We start from the raw sequence: 21,103 nt of genomic DNA on the forward strand, positions 1-21,103 counted from the left end.
ATATAATTAAAATAAAATAAATAAAACAACTTTGTTTTTAACCACTAATTTTTATTTTTCGCCGACCAGTTTCAAAGTAAACAAGCTTCTTCGTCAAGGTTTACGTAACTAATGAATTGATTCCCTTTTTTATTTCTATCATGTTCACTAAATACTACATGTGGACCTAATAAATCAAGTGGTTTTTTCCTTACACGGGTGGTAATTTGATATCATTATTTTCGAAGGAAGACAGGAGATTCGGTGAAAAATAAAAATTAGTGGTTAAAAACAAAGTTGTTTTATTTGTTTTATTATAATGAATAACCACAAAGTTAGTGCTTTAAACATAAACTTTATATGAATATAATTATTCAAAATTACATATGTGGAAATTTAAAAGGATACAAGATATTGATTTATCTCTCATATTCTGCAGGTGAAGATGTGTGAAGTCCATGACATCCTTAAACTGCTTGACGAACTCTTCGCTTATAGCTGTTTTACATTTCGGACACTCCAAAACAAAATCATCAACATCGCCTTCAACAGACCCATTTTCCTTAACTGTCATCGCGTCGAATCCATTCGAAAGTTCACAATCATCGTTATAATTCAAATTATCACAACCATTTTTATTATTCTGTGCACCATTAGTGTAAGGCTCTCGGCCGTTTGTCTCCGGCCCGCTATCGGCGTCTTGTCTGTGGTTTTCATGGTCGCTGTTGCCATTTTGGCTATTATTTTTGTTTTCTACGGCGCGTATGACAATTTGTATATCCTCTCGCCAAGGTATTTGAACGGGGTAGTCGCAATCTTTATTCGGACATTGCGCTGCGTGCATTAGTGAGATTTGACGAGTATCTAGAAAAACAAATACATATACAGTAAAACCCATAATATACGTTTTTCAAGGGAGCAACAAAAAAATGAGTTAAACCGAGGATTGATTGATTTCATTAAAAATATTTATATTTTTCAATCAATACTACAATATGGTTTTAATATTGAATAAAAAAAAAACATGTTTAAATGATTTTATATAGGTACTTAACCTTAAAAACACGAACATAAAAATTAGATTTTCATAAAATGCATATAAAGATTTTTTCCCTAAGGAAATTTAATGTATACGTTGTAATTTTTTTAGTATGGCACCACAGAGTTTAAACTGTCATTTACATCGCGGCAAAACTGTTTTACTCTTTTATGATAACTGTTTACATTTACATTTTTTTTTTTTTTTTTAAACTATCTTCTTTCCATATTATTTTATTTTACTTTATTTATTTTATTTTATTTGGGATTTTCACAGCTATTACATAAACAAAATAAGTAGAAAAATGTTAACAATACTAGAGCCAATTTAAAAAATCCACTGTAAATCTAATGACACGTAATATATAAAAAAAGAGTTTACGTAATTGTATGTGTGTGACGTTTGTATTCATGTGTATGTAAATATGTGTATACGTGAATGAATGAGGGAGAGGGTACATGTGCATGTGGGAATGAATGAGGGAGAGGGTGTGTGGGTGCGTAAGTATAAAAAAATAGTTGTGTAAAACTTGTAATTATATTAAAAACAGTACAAGAAAGAGCTTGGTAAAAAGTTTAAAACCTTTTTGATAAAATTTAAATAAAGAAATGTTATAAATTGTATTTTTTAAAAGTATGATAAATTTCAAAACCGTGTTCTGAAAAAAAAACATATTATTTCAAAATTCAACTGATACACACTGAATGAATAATGTGCGACAAGTCCCATACAATACGAGTACGGTAGGTAACCACAAAGTGCAGTAAATACGATATAATGTCAACAATAAAACAAGGTTTGACAATACGCGAACGTTGATTCAAAACGAACATACAAATATATGAATAAGAATAACATTTAAGTTTGATAGAAATGATTCGAATTATAAAAATCAGGTGTCACAAACAGTTGGCCCGCAGCACGGGGATACATAATTAATGTTTATAACTTCTTATAATATTTCTCTTGCTAAATTTTTTAACTTTCTGCATCGTAATTTATTGATACTAAGACTTTATTCTTCCTAAACATGCGTCGACCACAAGTCACACTTTAGTAAAATGTTAAAATTAAATACTTAAACAAAATGGTCAATCTACTTTGAATTTGACAAAAAAAAAGACAACAATTTACACATTTTTGTATTTACCTTGATTTTATACATCATTTTGGGCAAACGCGGCGGCGCGCAGCTCGGCGTCTTGTGACAGATCAAATGAGTTTCGAAAAATTTTCAACGTAAAACCGGGGATATAAAAAACCTAAAATAACATTAATAGGGAAATATCACATATTAGATTATCAAGTTGGGGTAGAGTGGGGTTCGAACCTCGGACAGTGAGCGAAATAATCACAGGCGATCATTACCGAACATTAATGCATTTGAGCCGAGCATTGAAAGACAAACGGCCGCAATACGATGAGAGAAACGATAAATGAATTTTGCAGCATGACAATGCTCGAACCATGATGTGAAAATGGCCAAGACATACTTGGAAACGTTGAAATGGGAAAACCTCACCCATCCGCCGTATTCTCTTCCGACTATCACTTGTTTCGGCCTGGCTGATCAGCACTTTCGGTCTTATGAAGAAGTAAAAAATTGGATCGATTCGTGGGTCAAATTGAATGGAATTTCAAGCAATTTTTATTTTTTAATCTTAATGTTTTATGGGGGCAATGGTATGTGAAAGGCTTACCCAGGCAGATATTACACTGGCACAAGAAGTAGTAAGTAGATTGGAGTTCCCTTTGTCTCTCAAACGGAGTGTTCAACAAATCTATATAGGAAATGGAGATCTGGAAGGATAAAAAATTACAACATACAAAGTATAGGCCAGCAAAATATACATACAATGCGAGGGCGTGCGGCAGGCGCATTCTGTTCATTCCTAAAAGATTCTGCTCAAGATTCAAAATTTTAATAAAAAAATAAAAAAATGTGGATACGGCATGTCCCTTGAAAACTGTGTTTTGTTATTAAAAAAAACTTTTCTTCGCATTTGTTGATCTGCAAAAAGGGTTTGATAGAGTTGACAGAGAAAAATTATGGAAGATGTTATCGGAGTATGGAGTGAACGGCAATCTGACGCGGGCTATTGATTTTCTGTATAAGGACAGCACAGCTTGTGTTAGGGTCAATGGATCACGCACATCGTGGTTTGACATTCCTAAAGGAGTAAAACATGGATGTGTGATGCTGGGAAGGACCGAACGCACCCTGACAAATACTGTCAGGTTGCCAACACTGAAGAGCTCTTGTGTTGGCAATGCTGGTGCGAACCTAACTTCAAGCCATACTATGTGCCAATTTAACACGGGAGTATTGACACCTTCTTGTTCTTCACGGTTCGTTCTTCGTGTCCACACGGGGCCCTGTCTTAACGTTAATTATAGTAAACTCCTTTTGGCAAATGTATTGTGATCTAGTGCAGTGTTCCGCGAACTTTTTGTGTTCAAGATACACCTACCAAATCAAGAAATTATAGAGGTTCACCAAAGAAAAAACAAAGTTTATTTAATATTTATTTATTACTAAAATCAATATACCTAATATGAAAAGATGTTTAGTGAGAAATGTGAGCCCGTTTAACTGAGCACAGGCGATCAAAATTTGGAGCAATCGTTGATAAGGCTGCTCTCATCTCTTCATTGATCGTCCTCAGGCGTTCTCTCTTTTTCGATTTAACCGTAGTGAGAGTTGAAAATCCCAATTCATATAAGTAGCTCTCGCTCTCATATCTCTCGGCTATTTTTAGGTGTATTATCTTTACAAAACCTTGAATTTTTTCCGCAGCACGCCAACTGAACAATGATCTAGTGGGTAACATTCAAGATAAAATACTGTATACAAGATCTGTGTTCATCTTTCCAATCCTGAGTCATTAGATTAGACAGATCATTAGTCACAATACAATGCCATGAGCTGTAAAAGGACATATTTTTCTCCATCGAATATGTGAACTAAGTATGCGCCTTTTCGTCTTTTGTATAAATAAATAATAACATCACAGAAACATAATTTGTACCTTAGAAAAGTCTAAAGAAGGCATATCCACCAAGGTGCGAATGTTGATGGTGGTTCCATCGAACACGGCCACAGCGTTTGGGTTGCAGCTGTGATCCAAGATAGAAGTTCCGAGGTAGATTCCAGTACCAATCGAGAGCATCTCTGGGTCAAGAATTGAAAACCCATTGATGCACATCTAGAAATAGAAACAACATTCAATATTGATATGTGCTATTATTAATGTCTTTTAAAAAAAAATTGAGGGCTACACAATATTTTCTAAGCCTGAGATGTTGATAGTAGGAGAAAAACATTTTGGTAATACGGCAGGGCCTTGATAGTCCAAACACCCAAAATTTATACCCTGTTCGGATGTATAGCGCGCTATCATTCACACTTTTTAAAAGAATCCCAATATAGTGCTTGGACGAGAGTTATTTAGCGACAAAGAAAACGCTTTATCCCTTAATGTACATTAAAGCATTTTTTCTGGAATTAAGATATCGACTTCATCCGCCCATTCCAAACTAGCATTCGAGGCAAATACAGCTTGAGTATGTGGTATTCTTGCAACTGGATGCCTCTAATTCTTTTTGATTTTCAAAATCAATTTTTTACTATTTCTTCATCAGCTAAAGGCTCCAGAAAATCAATATCAGCATTGTTTATCAAGAAATTGTTAATGTCTACTTCTGAAATGCCTCTGTTTCGAAAAAGGCTTAATGATAAGTCATCTTCCGGGAACAAAATCTTCCGCATCTTGGCCAGAATATCGCCTGATAAATAACAGGGGCCACAGAGACTTCACAGAGGTAGGGGGGTCGTTCGGATTAGAGGCTAGAGCTGGGGTTCAGACGATCAAGGCCCTGCTGTGTTGCCAGTATGGGAAAAACATTTTGGTAATATTGCCAGTAGGGGAAGCGCAGATGATTAAAGATGCCTATTGTATGAACTAATAATGATACATGTGAGATGAATATACTCACCCTTCCATAAATGCCCATGAGTTCTACAGAGTTGGGTAGGGAGATATCGGTGAGGAACTGGAATAGAACGGCACAGAGAGAAGTGAAATGTTCCATACGACGTGTGTCAACTTTCAGGTCGTGGTAATCTGGAGGAAAAGAGACAATTCTATTACTAATCGATTATGGAAATCAATTGTAAATTTTTTATTTTAAGCGAGCAGCTTAAAGCTGATATGCTTTAATCTATTTACAAAAGCCAGTCGTTTAAAACAAATCTGGCCCATTTTTGAAGTTATTGAGACTTCAACCATATTACTCGGGAAATGTTTCCGTTGGTTTGGGTTAAATCTGGCCATCTCCAGCCCGAGACTGTGGCCTCGAAGTCGAACAGCTTGTTTTAGTGGTTGTGTGGTATTACAATTTGCGCAGCTATAGTAACGGTTGAGTATTTTATATGTCTCCATCAAGTCGCCACCCCTTTCTCGCCTTTCCTACAGCGTTGTGAGACCGAGAGTTTCCAGACTTTGGACTCTTTCCAACAAGTTGGTATCCATAAAAATAAGGATTGCGAGAGTTGGTCTGATATTAGGATCTGTACATTTTTAGTGGCATAATCTGTGTTATATGTGAGAAAGCTTTTTTTCAAGTAAATAATTGATTCAGTTTTTTTGTTATGTTTAATATGCAGTATTCCCATTTTAAATCATCTGTTATTACTTGTAATTTTTCTTTTTATACCCAGGTTTTAAAATTGTTTTTTAGTTTTTTAATTTTTGTATATGTAACTTACTCATTATATTGTTATATTTTGTAAATATTGTAAAAGGCACTTGTGCCGTATAATGATAAATAAATAAATGACAACAGAGATAAAGATTTTTTTTAAAAGGAAATATATAGAAGTCTAGGCATTTACAGGGCTTATGACCTGTCATTGGCTGGTTTAAGTGGTTATTTTACAATACAATAAAATGTTGTAATTTATTGATATCAATAACTCCCAAGGGGGGGTGAATCCAGTTCTTGTCTACAAAAATTTGGGTAGACTAAAAATATTGTCAACTAAATTCTTTCGAGTAAATAATGATGAGAGAGTCCAGTGGTTTTAAAGAAAAGCTTTATTTGTTAATAGACTATTTCTGCTGCACTCACGAGACATGAGGTCTTTCCACACTCGGAAGGAAGTCTTGGTGTAGTGGCCGCGCTGGTGCGAGCCCCCGCTGGCCAACTTCCTGATGAGGCGCGCCATCAGGCGGGCCGCGTCCGGAGGCACTCGCGGCAACACTTTGCGGTATCCGGCACATTCGGCCTGCGAGAAAAAGAAAACAGATAACATCAAATTTATATTTGAAGCACAAATTTTGTGGGTATTCATTATATAATTAAAATTAAAATAATATATTGTTTATGTTTAAAGCGTTAACTTTGTGGTCAAAAATTTTAATAAATGTTAGTAAATATTAGTGTATAACCACTTACCGACTTTTTTAGTCTACCGGTTTCGAGACGTACCCGTCTCTTCGTCAGGACACTCAACACACCAACATGCAAATACTAAAATACACCTCCACCTTCACCATCAACGAAGTATATATACATATATATATATATATATATATATATATATATATAGTATTTCCAAAAATACATAAATTAGATGCAGATTTATAGAGATGCAAACAGCACCACGTCTAAACATGCATTAAGCGTAATTAAAAAATATTTGATCTGGTAGGGAGTTTGAGTGGGAGGGGGGGTAGAGGTGGGGTTACTCGATTGGTCCATTTTTAATTTAAAAAGTGGGCTATACTGAAAAGTTATTTGATTATTTATTAAGGGAATATAATTTTTTAAGGCTTTTTTATGTGGAAAATCTCCGGTGAAAAATCGGGAGGTGTATTTACATTTTTATTTTTTTTTTGCACCACAACAGGCCAGGAGGCCTAATTACAGTGGTGAATTACATCACAGAGCACCCAGGCTTGAGAAAAATCACATTTTAATTTTTGTGTTCTCACCGGGAATCGAATTTTTTCAACAAAATACGGGAACCTTCCGTGCGTGAATTAAGCGTCTTGACCACTACACCACGGAGGCCGCCTGCCTTTTAGCATGCTGGTGTAGTGAGTGTCCTGACGAAGAGACGGGTATGTCTCGAAACCGGTAGACTAACAAAGTCGGTAAGTGTTTATATACTAATATTTACTAAAATTGATTAAAATAACACTTTATAGACAATCGAACATAACTTTGTTACCAAATTCCCATTTTAATTTTTTAAATATTTTATTTATTTGGTGTGGTGTCTCAAAGTAAGTACTGGCCGGGGCGGATGACAAGAGCGAGAGACCTGTATAGTTGGAAATCCTGAGGATCAGTGACGTAGGCAAGCCTAAATAAAGCCTACAAACTGATCACTCGACCGCTTTTCTACTTCACACTTTGTCACAACCTCTCAAGATCCGCGAACTTTGTGGACGCCATTTTATTGTTACTTTGACAATTATTTTTTTCATAAAAAGTTATTATAATAAAGCTAATCAGAGTGAATTCATTTAAGTTGTAAATAAATATTTGAAAAATCAAAAAGGAGTTTCCTACTTATATCCCTTCCGCTAATGAAAATCAATGCTCTTCCAAAATATTAAAATATCAACACCAAGTGCAAGCAGTCCGCCACATTAATTTAACACGCCACCAGCCGCTGCGAAACGGAAACCCGCAAAGCCAGACTTCCTCCCTTCGGCGCTGGTACTAGACGAGAAATGCAACGTCACAACTGACACTCCACATTTTTGTAAATTCAACTCATTTTATTACAATCGTTAAATTCATTCAATATCGTCGATATTTCTTATAATCATATTTGAAATTCCGTTATAATTTAGTGAGTTCTAAAATTAGTAATGTCATTGTAAATCTATCTTTAATTTGAACACACGCAACCTCTCAGTAACGGAAATAAAGAACTCACACGAGAGATAGTATCATACATGGTAAAAATAGTGCAGGCGATTGGTAAAATAAACCGAAGTAGGGAACGTAATGCCGAACACTCTTCTAGTGGAATGGAAGGCCTGTTGACTGCTGTCAATAGGCCGTTTCTCCTGAAGAGTTTTTGAGTGGTTTCTTCTCCACATGAGCAAATGCTGAGAAGTTTCCGATTGGCCCACTTTAGCATATCCTTCCTGTTTCCAACAGTTTTAGATAAAATTTAAGTAATATAATTGCAGAAAAATCCTTTTTTTTTTAAATATAAGCCTTGTATATCATAAGCAAGGTAAATAATAACGCAACTCCCATATAAAAAATATAAAAAACAAAACAAACCTCTCAGTAAACCTTCGCTACAGAACCATTGTAATTGAGCCCTGATTATGATCAAAATATTGAAATAGACATACACAATTGTCTAACACGACCACACGGTGTATTTTCAGATTGATCAAAGATCAAAACATGTTTTTCTCAAATCTAAACTTCACAGATTAGCTTCTAACCATTCAACCGTGAAATGTTTATGAAATGGGAATCCAAATAACATGACTTCAAACAAGCGAAGAAGCGAATAATTGAATTTATATTGGCTGATACCTATTTGGGTTATTCTCATCTTATTCCTGCAAATGGGGGTCAGTGCTATACAAGCTCCTGGCGTCACTGCGACCTGTGAAGATCTATTGGGACAGGTCCCTGTAAATTGATTCTCACTCTCCAAACCCGGATCTTCTATTCTCTCAAATTTATCCCTCCAAGCCCAGATCCCAGATCCAAAGTATTAGGTAAGGTGCGAGCTCTTACATCCTCAGGTTTAACCAGTGGTCTCCCTAGGGTACGGTTTCTTTCATGTTATAAAGCATCACATTGACATAGAATGTGAAAAGGTGTTGCATCGTTTGCACTGCAGAACCTACATCTAGAAGTTTCAGAAATGTTCATTCTAGCAAAGTGTTTATTCAATCTGCGGTGCTCTTTAAGGGCTCTATTCGGGTTATGTTAAAAAACATAGGAATTTAAAATAATAATATTTGAACAGTAAGTTTCCAAAGAACACATTTTAAATATTTTTGTTTTTGAAAAGAAATGTTCAGCCGGACGAATCTCACCCACTTGATAAAGGTTTCACCTCTTTTACTTCACAATAGTCAACAGATGGAAGAGTTGAGGAAATGTGGATGTTTAAACATAGGCAGAATGGTGGATGTTACACAGTGCGTAAAGTGGCGACTTTAAATGGCCCTTTAATTGCCTAGACTTCCATATTCCCTTCTCAAAAGTTTTCCCTCTCTGTTGCAACAAATTTAGAAATACAAGAATTTTAATTCACTTTTTGGGGTGTTTTTCTTAAACTTTGGATTGCATTATGGCTTCAATAATCGTTTTAAAAAAAATAAATGAGTAAAATATTTTAGTTCAAACCTTTTTAATGGAATTACATGTTTTTTTTTTTATTTTTAAGGCGAATACTTTTGTTGTAAATATCTTATTTTAAATAAAAAATTTGAATGCTCATATCAGCCGTCAAATGGCCGATAATTTATAGTGGAGTTAGAAACAAATTACCCAGAAAAAAGTACAATTGAACGTAGCTATGCAGAAAGCAGCCAGCCATAGAAAAGTGAAACTGAGATAATAGCACTTTTGTGAAAAGAGTGAGTAATCAAGTCTACACAACAGTTGGAATGTTTTGACTTTAACAGAAAATGATAAACAATGAATGCATTAGTTTTTTATATATTCATCGTCATCATTCCCTTTCCGCACCTAATGGTGCATAGGACACTGCATTGGCACACCAATCGCAGCGTATCTTGATCATTTTGTTACATGAAGGTAAGATGATCAGTCTCACGCTTAAGGTACCAGTCGAGGGACTATTAAATATTTTTAGTGTAAAAACACCTTTTTCGATAAATATTTCATATCAACCATGTCGGGAATCGAACCCGAGACCTCTTGCATGGTAGGCAAACGCGCTGACCCACCATGAGGCCGACAGTTACATATTATATTATCCGTGGTTGTACCCGTCTGACTTCATACTGGGAATGCTTGGCTACAATAGTTTGGAGAAAAGAAGAAATGCATACTTGCTTATGTATTTTTACGATTGATCTGTGGTATTACGATCAACATTAGTGTAACGGAGAGTATTTTTCTTTATGTTCCTAATGACTACCTTAGACATAGACAGCTTAAGCTGTTTTATCTTCCTGCTTGCAGAACCAACCTGCCGATGGTAATGCCAGTAGGAAGAGCAATGTCTTTACTCGACCATATCTCTTCGGATATTGACATCTTTCATATTAGTGAAAAAAAAGTTCAGAGAGGATAGCATTCTTTCTCTATAATTGCTGGGTATTTTTATTTAATCATTTTTGTATATTTAAATTTTAGTATTCATTTTTTCGTTTTATGTATGCATTGAAATATTTTGTAATGTACATAAACATTTATAAAATAAATAAATTGAAATATTACTAACCAGAATCTAATTATGTATTCGACCAGTTTTAATGATTTTTAAAGTACTGTAAGATTTTTCTAGTGATGTGGGTGTTTTCTGCAAATTGAGAAATGCCGTTTTTGTGATCGACACCATTTTCAGAAGTGATTAATACAGTTTTTTGCATGAAAGCGGTCTGGCAGCAAAACAGATAATTGACATTACTGCAACCTTTAACATCAATATCTCTTTTTTTTTTTTTTTTTTTCATAACTATTTTGAAATAGAGCAATCTCTTAATCTGTCTTTATTGGAGAGACGTAGAACTGAGATGGACCTTATATGCATTTTCAAAATACTTAATGCTTTAAGTGATGTCCCATCTCTGTTGCAATCAATTTCTTTTCATGTTCCCAACCGTGTCACCAGAAGTCAAAATCTGCTATTTATAAAATCTTCTAAGAACAACTTTGGTTTTTATGCCCCAATGTCCAGAATGTGTAGATTAGTCAATTCATCACACGACTTGGAATTCTTTGGGATAGATCTTCCGGATTTTCGTAGATCTCTTCGCGACTAAACAGTGTGGGATGAAGTTGGATTGGCATGGTTTAGCTCAAAGTTTTAGGTCTTTTGTTTTTTTTAATATATTGTATACAATTATTGTTTTGCCCTTGTTTGTCTTTGCTAAATTGTTTTATGTTCTTTTTGTTCAGTTTCTTGCATTTATGTTTCTTCATGTTACTGTTATAATTGGCTTAGGCCGTATATATAATAAATAAATAACTAGGTTTAATTTTTTCTCTGAAAAGTTACACGCAAAATATTATTTCCCTATTTTTAATTATGGAGAGGAGAGAAGACACAATGATTTATTCAATATTTTGAAAAATTATAACTCAAAACAAGTTGATTATGTTGAAACAGAGTTAAATAAATACCTTGTGCTCCGCCCACGCTTCCTTCTGGCAAGTTCTACCACAGTAGTGGATATATTGGCAGCCTGAACATTTCAGTACTTTTTCTCTGAAATAAGTTAATCATTCCTTTTCAGTCAATACGGGTAAGGTTAGGTTAGGTGAGAATTGTATTTAAGGCAAGGTTAGACATCATAGGGAAAATATTAAAAATAGGGCTTTGACTTAGGTTTAATGTATATACAGTAAAACCTCGTTTTACGTTCCTAATTTTCACATTTTCCCGCTTTTTACACCGAAATAATTAGGTCCCATTTTTTTCCATACATTCTCATTCAATTTTCCCCCCAATTAACGTTTTTTACGTTTTTCATAACCCCGGTTTTACGTAGAATTTTTTTCATAACTCATTTGATCTGTCAAAAGACGAGCCGCGCGCCGCCACGTGAATAGATAATAAAATCGAGGTAAATAAAAAAATGTGTAAATTATTGTCTCAAACTAAATTCAAAGTAGGGGCAGTGTAATTGAGTATTTTGTTTAAGTGTCTAATTTAGACGTTTTACTAAATAGTGACATGCAGTTGACTCATGTTAAGGAAGAATAAAGTCTTTACATCAATAAATTACGATACAGAAAGTTAAAAAAAATGTCAGTATAAATATTATTTGATGTTATACACATATAATGTGAAAAGGAGACAGTTTAAACAGTTATCATAAAAGTGTAAAACAGTCCGCGATGTAAATGACGGTTGAAATTTTGTGAAAAAAAAAAGTGAAAAAATCCGAGTTATGAGCTAAAAGAAAAAGAATAAATATTTTTTTTAATGGAATGTATAAATCTCTTATATGCACATATACTACTACTAAAAATGTCTATTTCTTGGCAATAGTTATTATAGTAAAATGTACATGCACATTTAATGAATGAATTCTGTGCGTAATTATTTTTGCACTTAGCACTTTTTTGCACGTGGAAAAGTGTTTTAGTCTAATACAATGAAGAGTAGATTTGCAGAAAAAGACCGCTTGGCATTAGATTCATGTTTATTGATTTTAGTTAGCTGATTCAAATTGTGTTCTTGATTGAAATTTAATCGTTTGTTAGGTTTAATTTACTAATTGTTGAATTATGTTACATAGTTATAATTTTTTTGACATTTGTAAGAGATTCAATGAACCCTATGTAAATAATAATACAATAATAATAAATGAGGACAGCATTTTGTATATTGTATATTTTGTCTACAAACCCATTCAAGATTTTATAAAGAAAAATTGACTCATAATCAAGTCGCCTCTTTTGTAAAGATTTCATTTTAAAATGAATTAGGGAAGTATTCTAGACATTATTAACATTACCAAAGCGGTAATCAATGTTTTTTTCTTTGAAGCCAATATTTTACATCCATCCTGCCAGGGATCGAACTCAGGATCTCAAAAATGGTACACGCACGTGACAACCATTATACAATGAGGCAGAAGAATCTTGAAATTATATTTTGAAGTTATAAAGAAGCAACAATATTTCATTGGCCTTCTTTCCTCCGCTTCTCCCCACTGCACCAGGCACCACCAGCTATCTGAACAATGTCATCTCTTTGGTGGTGTTCCGACATTCTTTTATTTGCCCTGGGTTTCCAATATTCGTGGCGACCATTTGGTGTCTTTGTTTCTTTTTTATTTTGAAAATACACACCAAAAAGTTGGCCATCCTACAAAAGAAAAATGAATAAACAAACTTACTTCATAAAACAGTGATCACAACGCAACCCTTGTTCCTTCGCCGATAGAATAAATGCAAATGGCTTCTCCGTCAAAATGGTGGTCCCAGCTTTGATTGGGCCCTGTGAATTACCCAAAAGGTGGTTCTTCATACTAACTGCAAATAAAGATACTGAAATTAAATTTAAGACAACGATATTTTGACTTTGCCTATTCATAGACAAAGACTGGATTTCACTCCTTACAGAGTTATCAAGATTAACATTTTACAACAGAGATGGAGAGCATATCGACGGGGGAAAGGAAAAAGTTACCAAGCGACGTGTAGCGACTTTACAGAAGAGCCAATCAAAGTATTTTTGAAAAAATCTCATACACACGTAATATTTAGGTATGGAAATGAATTAGAACAAATATTCGATATTTTCAATACAAATTCTGTTCATGAATGAAAACGAATTCTCACTCGTTATTTATTAGAAAAATAATGGATTTATTTAAAAATGTATTATTAATTTAACTTTGTTTCCTGGAATACGTGATTTTTTATTTCTTTATTTAACATGTTAGACATAATTTAAATTGTACATTGGTGGATTTATTGCCAAATGGCAACTTCTTCCAACCAACTGATGATGATGATTTCACCAAATAAAGGTATTCTTTAGTTAATTTAAGTTTTTTTTATCTTATTATTTTATTGCTCTAAAAAACTTATAATTTTTGAAATGCTTATGTTGTATTATTTTTTTTTATTATTATCAAGTTATTCTCAACTTTGCTGTGTTATATTTATATTTAGAACATAAGATTTTCTCACGGTTATTGTTATCTTTTATTTAGAGATGTTATGTTTCTTTTTTACTTTTTGTTTTTTGTATTATATGTTCACTAATTTTTTGGGTTTTAATTATTCTATTATTTCATACTATGTACTACATGTTTATTGTGGACTGCTGTGATTATTTCTGTAAATTATTATTTTTTGTAAAAGGTTCTTTAAGCCGTTGATGTATAAATAAATAAATGAATAATTAAAATAAAAACGTAAAATATGAGATTATTTATTAATTAAAAAATCAAACTTTAATTGGCTCTTAAAGTAAAGTTACTACATGTCGCTTACCTAGAATACCCAGAATTCTGCCCCGACAATTGGGTCTTATAATATTCTGGGCCTTTGGACATTCAGCAAGAAAAAATAAATTATCTAATGCTCATGCGCCAATAATACATTCCATTAGAACATAGATCTTTCTTCAGAAATTTTGTAGCCATCGAATAAAATTGTAGTTTAATGACTACGTGTCTTTATTACATTTACCTCTTCACGTTTGTAAACAATATCTCGCATTTTTCACTGAAATTATTTGTTTAAAAATATTTTTTACATTAGGTGTTACATTTTTCAATAACAAATCATTGTTAACAATTCAATGCGTACATAGTTTTAAAAATAAAATTTAAACTACCAAAAATTCAACATAATAACAGTGTGAATCGTTTTCACTTCTCCTGCAAAATATTTATTTAGCATATAGACCCCTTTTCGAAGGATACCTTCATTTACTTAAGTATTGTAGTGGGGCATCTATTTCAAAATTGTTTTGGATGAATGACACAATCTATCTTTTATGATTATTACTATGGATAGTACTCACTTACAGATTCAAAAACTACTCTTACTCAAATGAAAGACATAACCCCTACAATACATCACATACAAATAATATAATCACTAGATCCTCAACACAAAGACAACTTAAACAAATACAAACTAATACCACTTTCGGACAAAGGGATTTCGAGTATTATTCAATTAAAATCTATAATCTACTTCCACTATCTATCAAAGAGAGTGTAGAGCTTATGTTAGGTTTTTGTTCTTTCATTGTGCGTTTTGTAATATAAATTAATTATAAACATAAATACGAAACTTTATTTTAAAGCTGTCTGAGCATTTTGTTAATTATTTCTGTTTATTAAGTTAGTCTTCTTTGTCTATCTATAAAACAATTAGTAATGAGAAAATGTTCAAAAGGCCATAAAAAATGGATATCGGAGCAGGGTAGAAGTAAAATGGATTGTCTCATTCGCTCAAATCAATATTGAATCAACTGCTCCACAAGTGTACAGCTTATGTTAGGTTTTTGTTATTTTCATTGTGCGTTTTGTAATATAAATAATATAGATGTACATATATACCTAGTTTTAAAAACAGTCTGAATATTTTGTTAATTATGTCTGTTTATTAAGTTAGTCTTCTTTGATTATTCTCAAATGTAAAAACACTTCGAAAAAGTATATTGTTAAGTGTCCTCGGCACGGGTAACCCCAGTGAGGTCACATTATTTTTATTATTGTTTATAGTTTGTAAGAGTAAAATATGAATAAATAAATAAATAATTTTTGTAATATAATACCTCAAGAGCGCTTTACATAGTGATTTTATAGATAAATAAATTTAATTGAAGCATTTAAATTTGTAATTTAATTAAAACAATTTCTATTGTTATCACATGCTACCGATTTATTCAAATGATTTAGAAAACAAGTGGGTTTTAAGCTTTTTCCAAAACCTCACTTCACTCTCACATCCTCGCACCTCTGCTGAGAGAGCATTCCATGCCATAGGGCCTGCGACAGCAAATGCGTGTTAACTGAATTTAGTGTGCTGTTTGTGTAGAGGTATAACTTTTTCTCTTGCCGAAGACGTGGCTGATCTAAGCGTAAGACGTCTGTCAGCTAGTTACTTCAACTATCCATAGCCTTTAAAAAAAAACTAATTACTAATTGATTATTTATTTTGCACCAGAACATGCTGAAAGGCTCTATAAGTGTTGAATAAAAGCACAGAATACCCAGGCTTAAAAAAACAGACGTGATTTTTTTTACCAGGAATTGAACACGGAACCCCCTAGCATAAGGCAGTCATTTTAGCCATCAGTCCATGGAGGACACTGATTAAATCTTTAATTGCTTGTCAAATTAATAAAAAAAAATACAATTTAATACACTCATTTGCACTCGATCGATAAAATACATTTTTACACGAAAATTCATGAAACATCTTATACAATAATAGCATGATTCATAATGAAGATTGTTTGAGTAAAACATAAAATTTTATGCGGTATTTTGTGCCGAGAGATTAATGATTTCAATAACAATTGTAGTACATCACCTTTGTACGTTGAACAGCGGCTGTAAATCTCTCGACACTAATAAACACTAAAATCAAATCCAAACAGACAAAATATGATTAACATGAAAAATCACCTATGGGAGTAAAAGGCAATGTTATCTCGGGAAGAAAATTCGCCGCTCTTTTCCCGCTTAAAGTAGTACGCTCGAAAGAGATGAAAACATCGATTTAAAGTAGCATTTTCCCACGCACTCCCCACCTGTGCTAGCTTACAAAATTAAAACAGCAGATTCGGGGTTACTGCAGTATTTTTGGAGCGGTATGTCGTAAACGATTCTGGCATCTGCTAGGAAGATAATATTTTTTGAATCCCAAATCGTTGCGTCTAAAAATAGAACCGATTGGGACTTGGTAGATGAAGTTGCAACACGTGAGACAAGTAAAAACATTGCATACTGACAGCTAACGTCAAAATAAACTGGTGTATTGCTACCAGTAAAAAAATAAAGAGCAGGTAATCACAATCTAAATAAAATTGGGGTAAATTGTAAAATTATTCAACAATGTTTTGAGTATGTCCCAATGTTTATAGACAGGCTGGACAAAATAATTGGTATGAGAAGAAGCATAAAAATTGAAAAGTATTTTCAGGCGTTGCCTACAAGGTGAAATAATACAGCAGCGAATCTGCACCCACATCAATAAAGGTTTCAGCTCTTTTACTTCAAAAAAGTCAAAAGTGAAAGTATATTCCTCCCCATACCCGAAAGCGTTTTAAAGATAGTAGGGCTACCTATCGGTTTCACGCATGCAGTCAATAAACAAGTTACTCTTTTAAAATTTTCATCTTCAAATATCGCAATTTTAATTCATTAAACTCTACTACTTTAGTGCCCTTCTCACTGTAAGTTTGGCAAATTATATGGAGGTCTTTGCCAGATATTGTCATTCGTCCTCATAACCATATTGCAAACACGAATGGTAGCAAAAACTGTATTTACTTGTATCACAAATAGACTAGGTCCATTATACCGTCCATTGACTTTCAAGGTCAAAGATCTAGGCATCACTTTTGTGAGTTCCCTGACATTTCATGATCAGATCGAAACAGTTTGTAGTAGTTCGTTGAAGATGTTAGGATTCATTTGCGTACTGCCAGGGTTGTTGGTAATACACGAGTACTGACAATTCTTTATAATTCGTTGGTGCGAAGTAGACTCGAGAGTAGCTCGACGATTTGGGGACCGTGTGAGTTGAAGTACTTTCTTATGGTGGAGAAGGTTCAGAAGAAATTTCTTCAGTTTCTCTACATAAAATTAAAAATAGTAATTTTATAAATGCAATTACATCAAATTTGATGATTATTTCAAAATTTCTTAACTTCCACGCCCTTCACATAAGTCACCAAAAGATAAATTCCACAATCATGCATGTACTACTGCTTATTTAAATGTTATCAAATACATCAATTTATTAAGGTGTACTACCTACTTCCATTATCCATAAGGATATTTAGTAAATACTATCACTATAAAATCGCTATTCGGAAATCGATAATGAAGGTGGGATGTGTGGATCAGTGGATCAGGCCAAACCGGTAGAAATATGTTTTTACTCATAGTGTTTTTATTTGTGAGTTTTATGTGTTTTTATTATGTTTTATATGTATTTTAAAATTGTTATTTAATGATGTTTAATAAAGAATGCTTCAAAATTATATAAAATCTCTCCTTTGGCACGTGATACCCCAGTAAGGGAGGAACATTATCCTTAATGTAAAAAAAGTAAGACATAAATTGTAAAATAACAATTTTTCTTTTTTAATCAGGTCACAGTAAAGGGTTGTAAGTAGATAGGTACTACGTTTGACAATTTGACGAGAGACATTGGGCTCCCAATATATATAGGACAATATGTCAAATTTAATTTACCAACCATTCTGCACATTCTCTCTAAGACAAGAACTTCCCAAGTTTCGGTCACTTTATTATGAGGTGCTCCTCGCTGTCCTAGTTTTTGTATATTCAATAGACCATTTGCAAATTGTACAAAATACATTTTATTTGTTTTTAAAGTCAAATAAGTAAAATCAGTGAGTGGAAATTGGCACTCAAAAAATGCTGAAAATATTATTTAATAGCGGAAAAAAATAAAATATTCCAGCTCCATGAACGCGTAATAAGATAATGAGCATATTAGCATCCATAACTCTCTTTTTTTTAAATGGTCTATTGAACATACAAGAACTAGGGCAGCGTCCTGAGAATCTCGCATTTCTTAACCCAAAAGGTAACAAACTGAGTAAATAATCTGAAATTCCAACTGTTTTTAAATGAGTCAGGATTCCAGACTAGTCTGGTAACATCCATCAGACCGTCCAACATTACTTACTTTTATTTATTCAACTTTTTGTACATAATGTTATTTGTACATTGGCGGGCTTTTTGCCAAATGGCAATTTCTTCCAACCAACCAATAAAATAAAAGTTTTGTTTTTATAATTCAAGTTACAGAACATATTCAATAGAAAAAAAAAGATTAAAAAGCTAAAGATATATAAAAATAGAAATAATCGTATTTGTTTATAAATTACCTTAAATCAAAACTATTACTCAATGGGAAAAAGGAAAAAAGAGGAAAGAGGAAAAAGGAAAGGAGGAGAGATTAAGGAAGAGAAAGGAGATGTTTCTTCAGACTTTTCGTGATACAGAAAGGGAAAATGCCATAACACGTGTTCGGCTATTTGATTTAACGTGCCACAAGCGTAACATGGATATTGAGGGTATTGAGGTTCATCGTAAGTCCAAGTTTAGCGGATTTCACATTAATTTATTAATAATCCCAGTCATCTCACCCAGGCTCAGAAATCAAGACAATATTGACGCCAAACCTTAGGTGGTGTAATTTACTGATTGTAATTAGTAAAAAACAGTTATGATTTACAAAAAAACATTTTATTTAACAAAATAAATAAAGATAAATATAAAGTACACATTGATAGAATGGACAAAAATATAGGTACTCATTTATGACTTTTGGAATAGACGTAGAATACATTTATCATTTTTAATATATCTTATCACTACATTATACAAGGGTTTATTGATATGATCCACTCCTGACCTGCTTTGAGTTGACCAGTCGAGCTGATGTGTTTGCATTATGTAGCCTAATATGGCTATGTGTAAAGTGCCAAATGACAAGTTGAAACCTGCAATGGTTTAGTTACAACAGGCCGCTGACCACTGCAAAATGCTGGACAGTATTCCAGCACACAAGGCGTCAGTGCCAATGGCTGCTATTCACAAAACTGGGTATGAATTGGTTGAATACCCCCTATATTCAGCTGATCTAGCCCCCAGTGACTACCGGCTATACTCAAAACTCAAGGAACATATGCGTGGAAATAAATTTTTGGACAACAATGAGGTCACGAGCTGTGTAGATGAGTGGTTGGCAGGGGTCGGACAAATGTTCCACCAGGAAGCTATACAAATGATGGAGCATCTCTGGAAGAAGTCCATACAAGTCCAGGGTGACTACATTGCAGTGGCGAGCGGTGATTTTTTATAGGTAATCTACATAAAATGTTCTTTAATTTGTACCTACATATAAGTACATAATATATAAGTAATATAATTATAAATGGCTATTTTTTCTGTGGTTCTGTGAAAATCAACTCAAGCAACAATTATTATTAACTTCACAATGCACATAGCTTTATTCTGCACCATTTTAATACAACACTTGCACAAAAGTTTATTATGAAAAATACAACAAAGACATTCAGCAGATATTTCCATTATGATTGAAATGTCAACACTGAGCACTGGCTGATTCCTTTTAAAATGAATAGTGCCAAAAACAGCCACTTCGAACACCACCTGTCCTATGTGATACATATGTCAACGGTGTGATATCAAAGAAAAAGAGTCCTTCGGAAATAATGTTCGAAATACTAGTTTTCAAATAATATTTGTAATCTGCAAGCTTGTTTTAGTGATAAAAACCACGACTAGGTTAAAGATATAAAATAAAGTGCCCTTTTTTTGTATGGAGAATAAGCTGAAGTAATCGGCTAGTTCCATTGTTCACTTAGAACGAGCTGGGTGCACTTTTTTTTTTTTTAGGAAGATATAAACGGTGGCGGTGATTTATAAATATAGTTACTATAAATTATGATGATTAAAAGTCAAATATAATGGTAAGCTGTGCTTATTTGAACAATTCGCCCCAGTTAAATTAAAAAATAAGGTACAAAAACGTTTTCTCGTCTACTTTGAAGTAGGCCAGGGATGGAGCACACCTATCAACCTTCGTATTATAAAATACATACATTGTTATTAGTACCAATCATGCGATACCCATTTAGGAAAATTGCCAAACTTCAGTTGCCCTTTTTATAAAATTTTATGCGGCATTGGGTGACCATGAAATACGGCATATTGAATACTAATTCTAAATATGTAAATATGATACATAACTGATAAAGACAGACAAGTCTAGCTATAAACATTTTATAAAAAAATATATATTTACATTGGACTTTAAAACAATTGCCGCCCCGTAATCAATGTTTCTCAAATCTTTCTATTCTGTGGAGTCCAAGGAAGTTTGAATCGGATATAATAATGCAGGTATGATGTGAAGATATTGTATTGATGGTGGAAGAATTGAAAAAGGGGAGGCAATGGAGAGACAAGACATTGGTATGCACGTGTAAGTAGAATGGAGCCTCCCAGACTCCTTCACATTGCATTGCACGGCCAACCCCGAGGTAGGCGACTCCCGGGCAGACCGACAGAGACGGCTGGGAATCCACCTTGCAGAAGGCTAATTTTCAAGTCACAAGGCCTACACTAAGAAGAAAAA

General features: G+C 33.6%; 1 protein-coding gene across 2 annotated transcripts; it reads right to left on the reverse strand.

Annotated features, from left to right (window-relative positions):
- Positions 1-264: 264 nt before the first annotated feature.
- Positions 265-16,711, reverse strand: Smyd3 (SET and MYND domain containing, class 3). 2 transcript variants are annotated; one of them, XM_088238209.1, is made up of 8 exons: positions 16,271-16,711; positions 13,108-13,243; positions 11,384-11,468; positions 6,149-6,305; positions 5,015-5,142; positions 4,048-4,224; positions 2,719-2,818; positions 265-843 (listed from the first exon to the last, which is right to left on the reverse strand). In XM_088238209.1, exons 2-8 carry the CDS (start codon positions 13,236-13,238, stop codon positions 350-352), a joined length of 1,272 nt encoding a protein of 423 aa, XP_088094335.1. In that variant the 5' UTR covers positions 13,239-13,243; positions 16,271-16,711; the 3' UTR covers positions 265-349. The 2 variants fall into 2 exon arrangements, with proteins under 2 accessions (XP_088094335.1, XP_088094334.1); XM_088238208.1 differs by having other exon boundaries at positions 16,366-16,709.
- Positions 16,712-21,103: the final 4,392 nt, after the last annotated feature.

This window comes from Micrasema longulum, unplaced genomic scaffold (assembly GCF_059751315.1).
Source record: "Micrasema longulum isolate JH-2025_06_02 unplaced genomic scaffold, ASM5975131v1 h1tg001836l, whole genome shotgun sequence".
NCBI lineage: Eukaryota > Metazoa > Arthropoda > Insecta > Trichoptera > Brachycentridae > Micrasema > Micrasema longulum.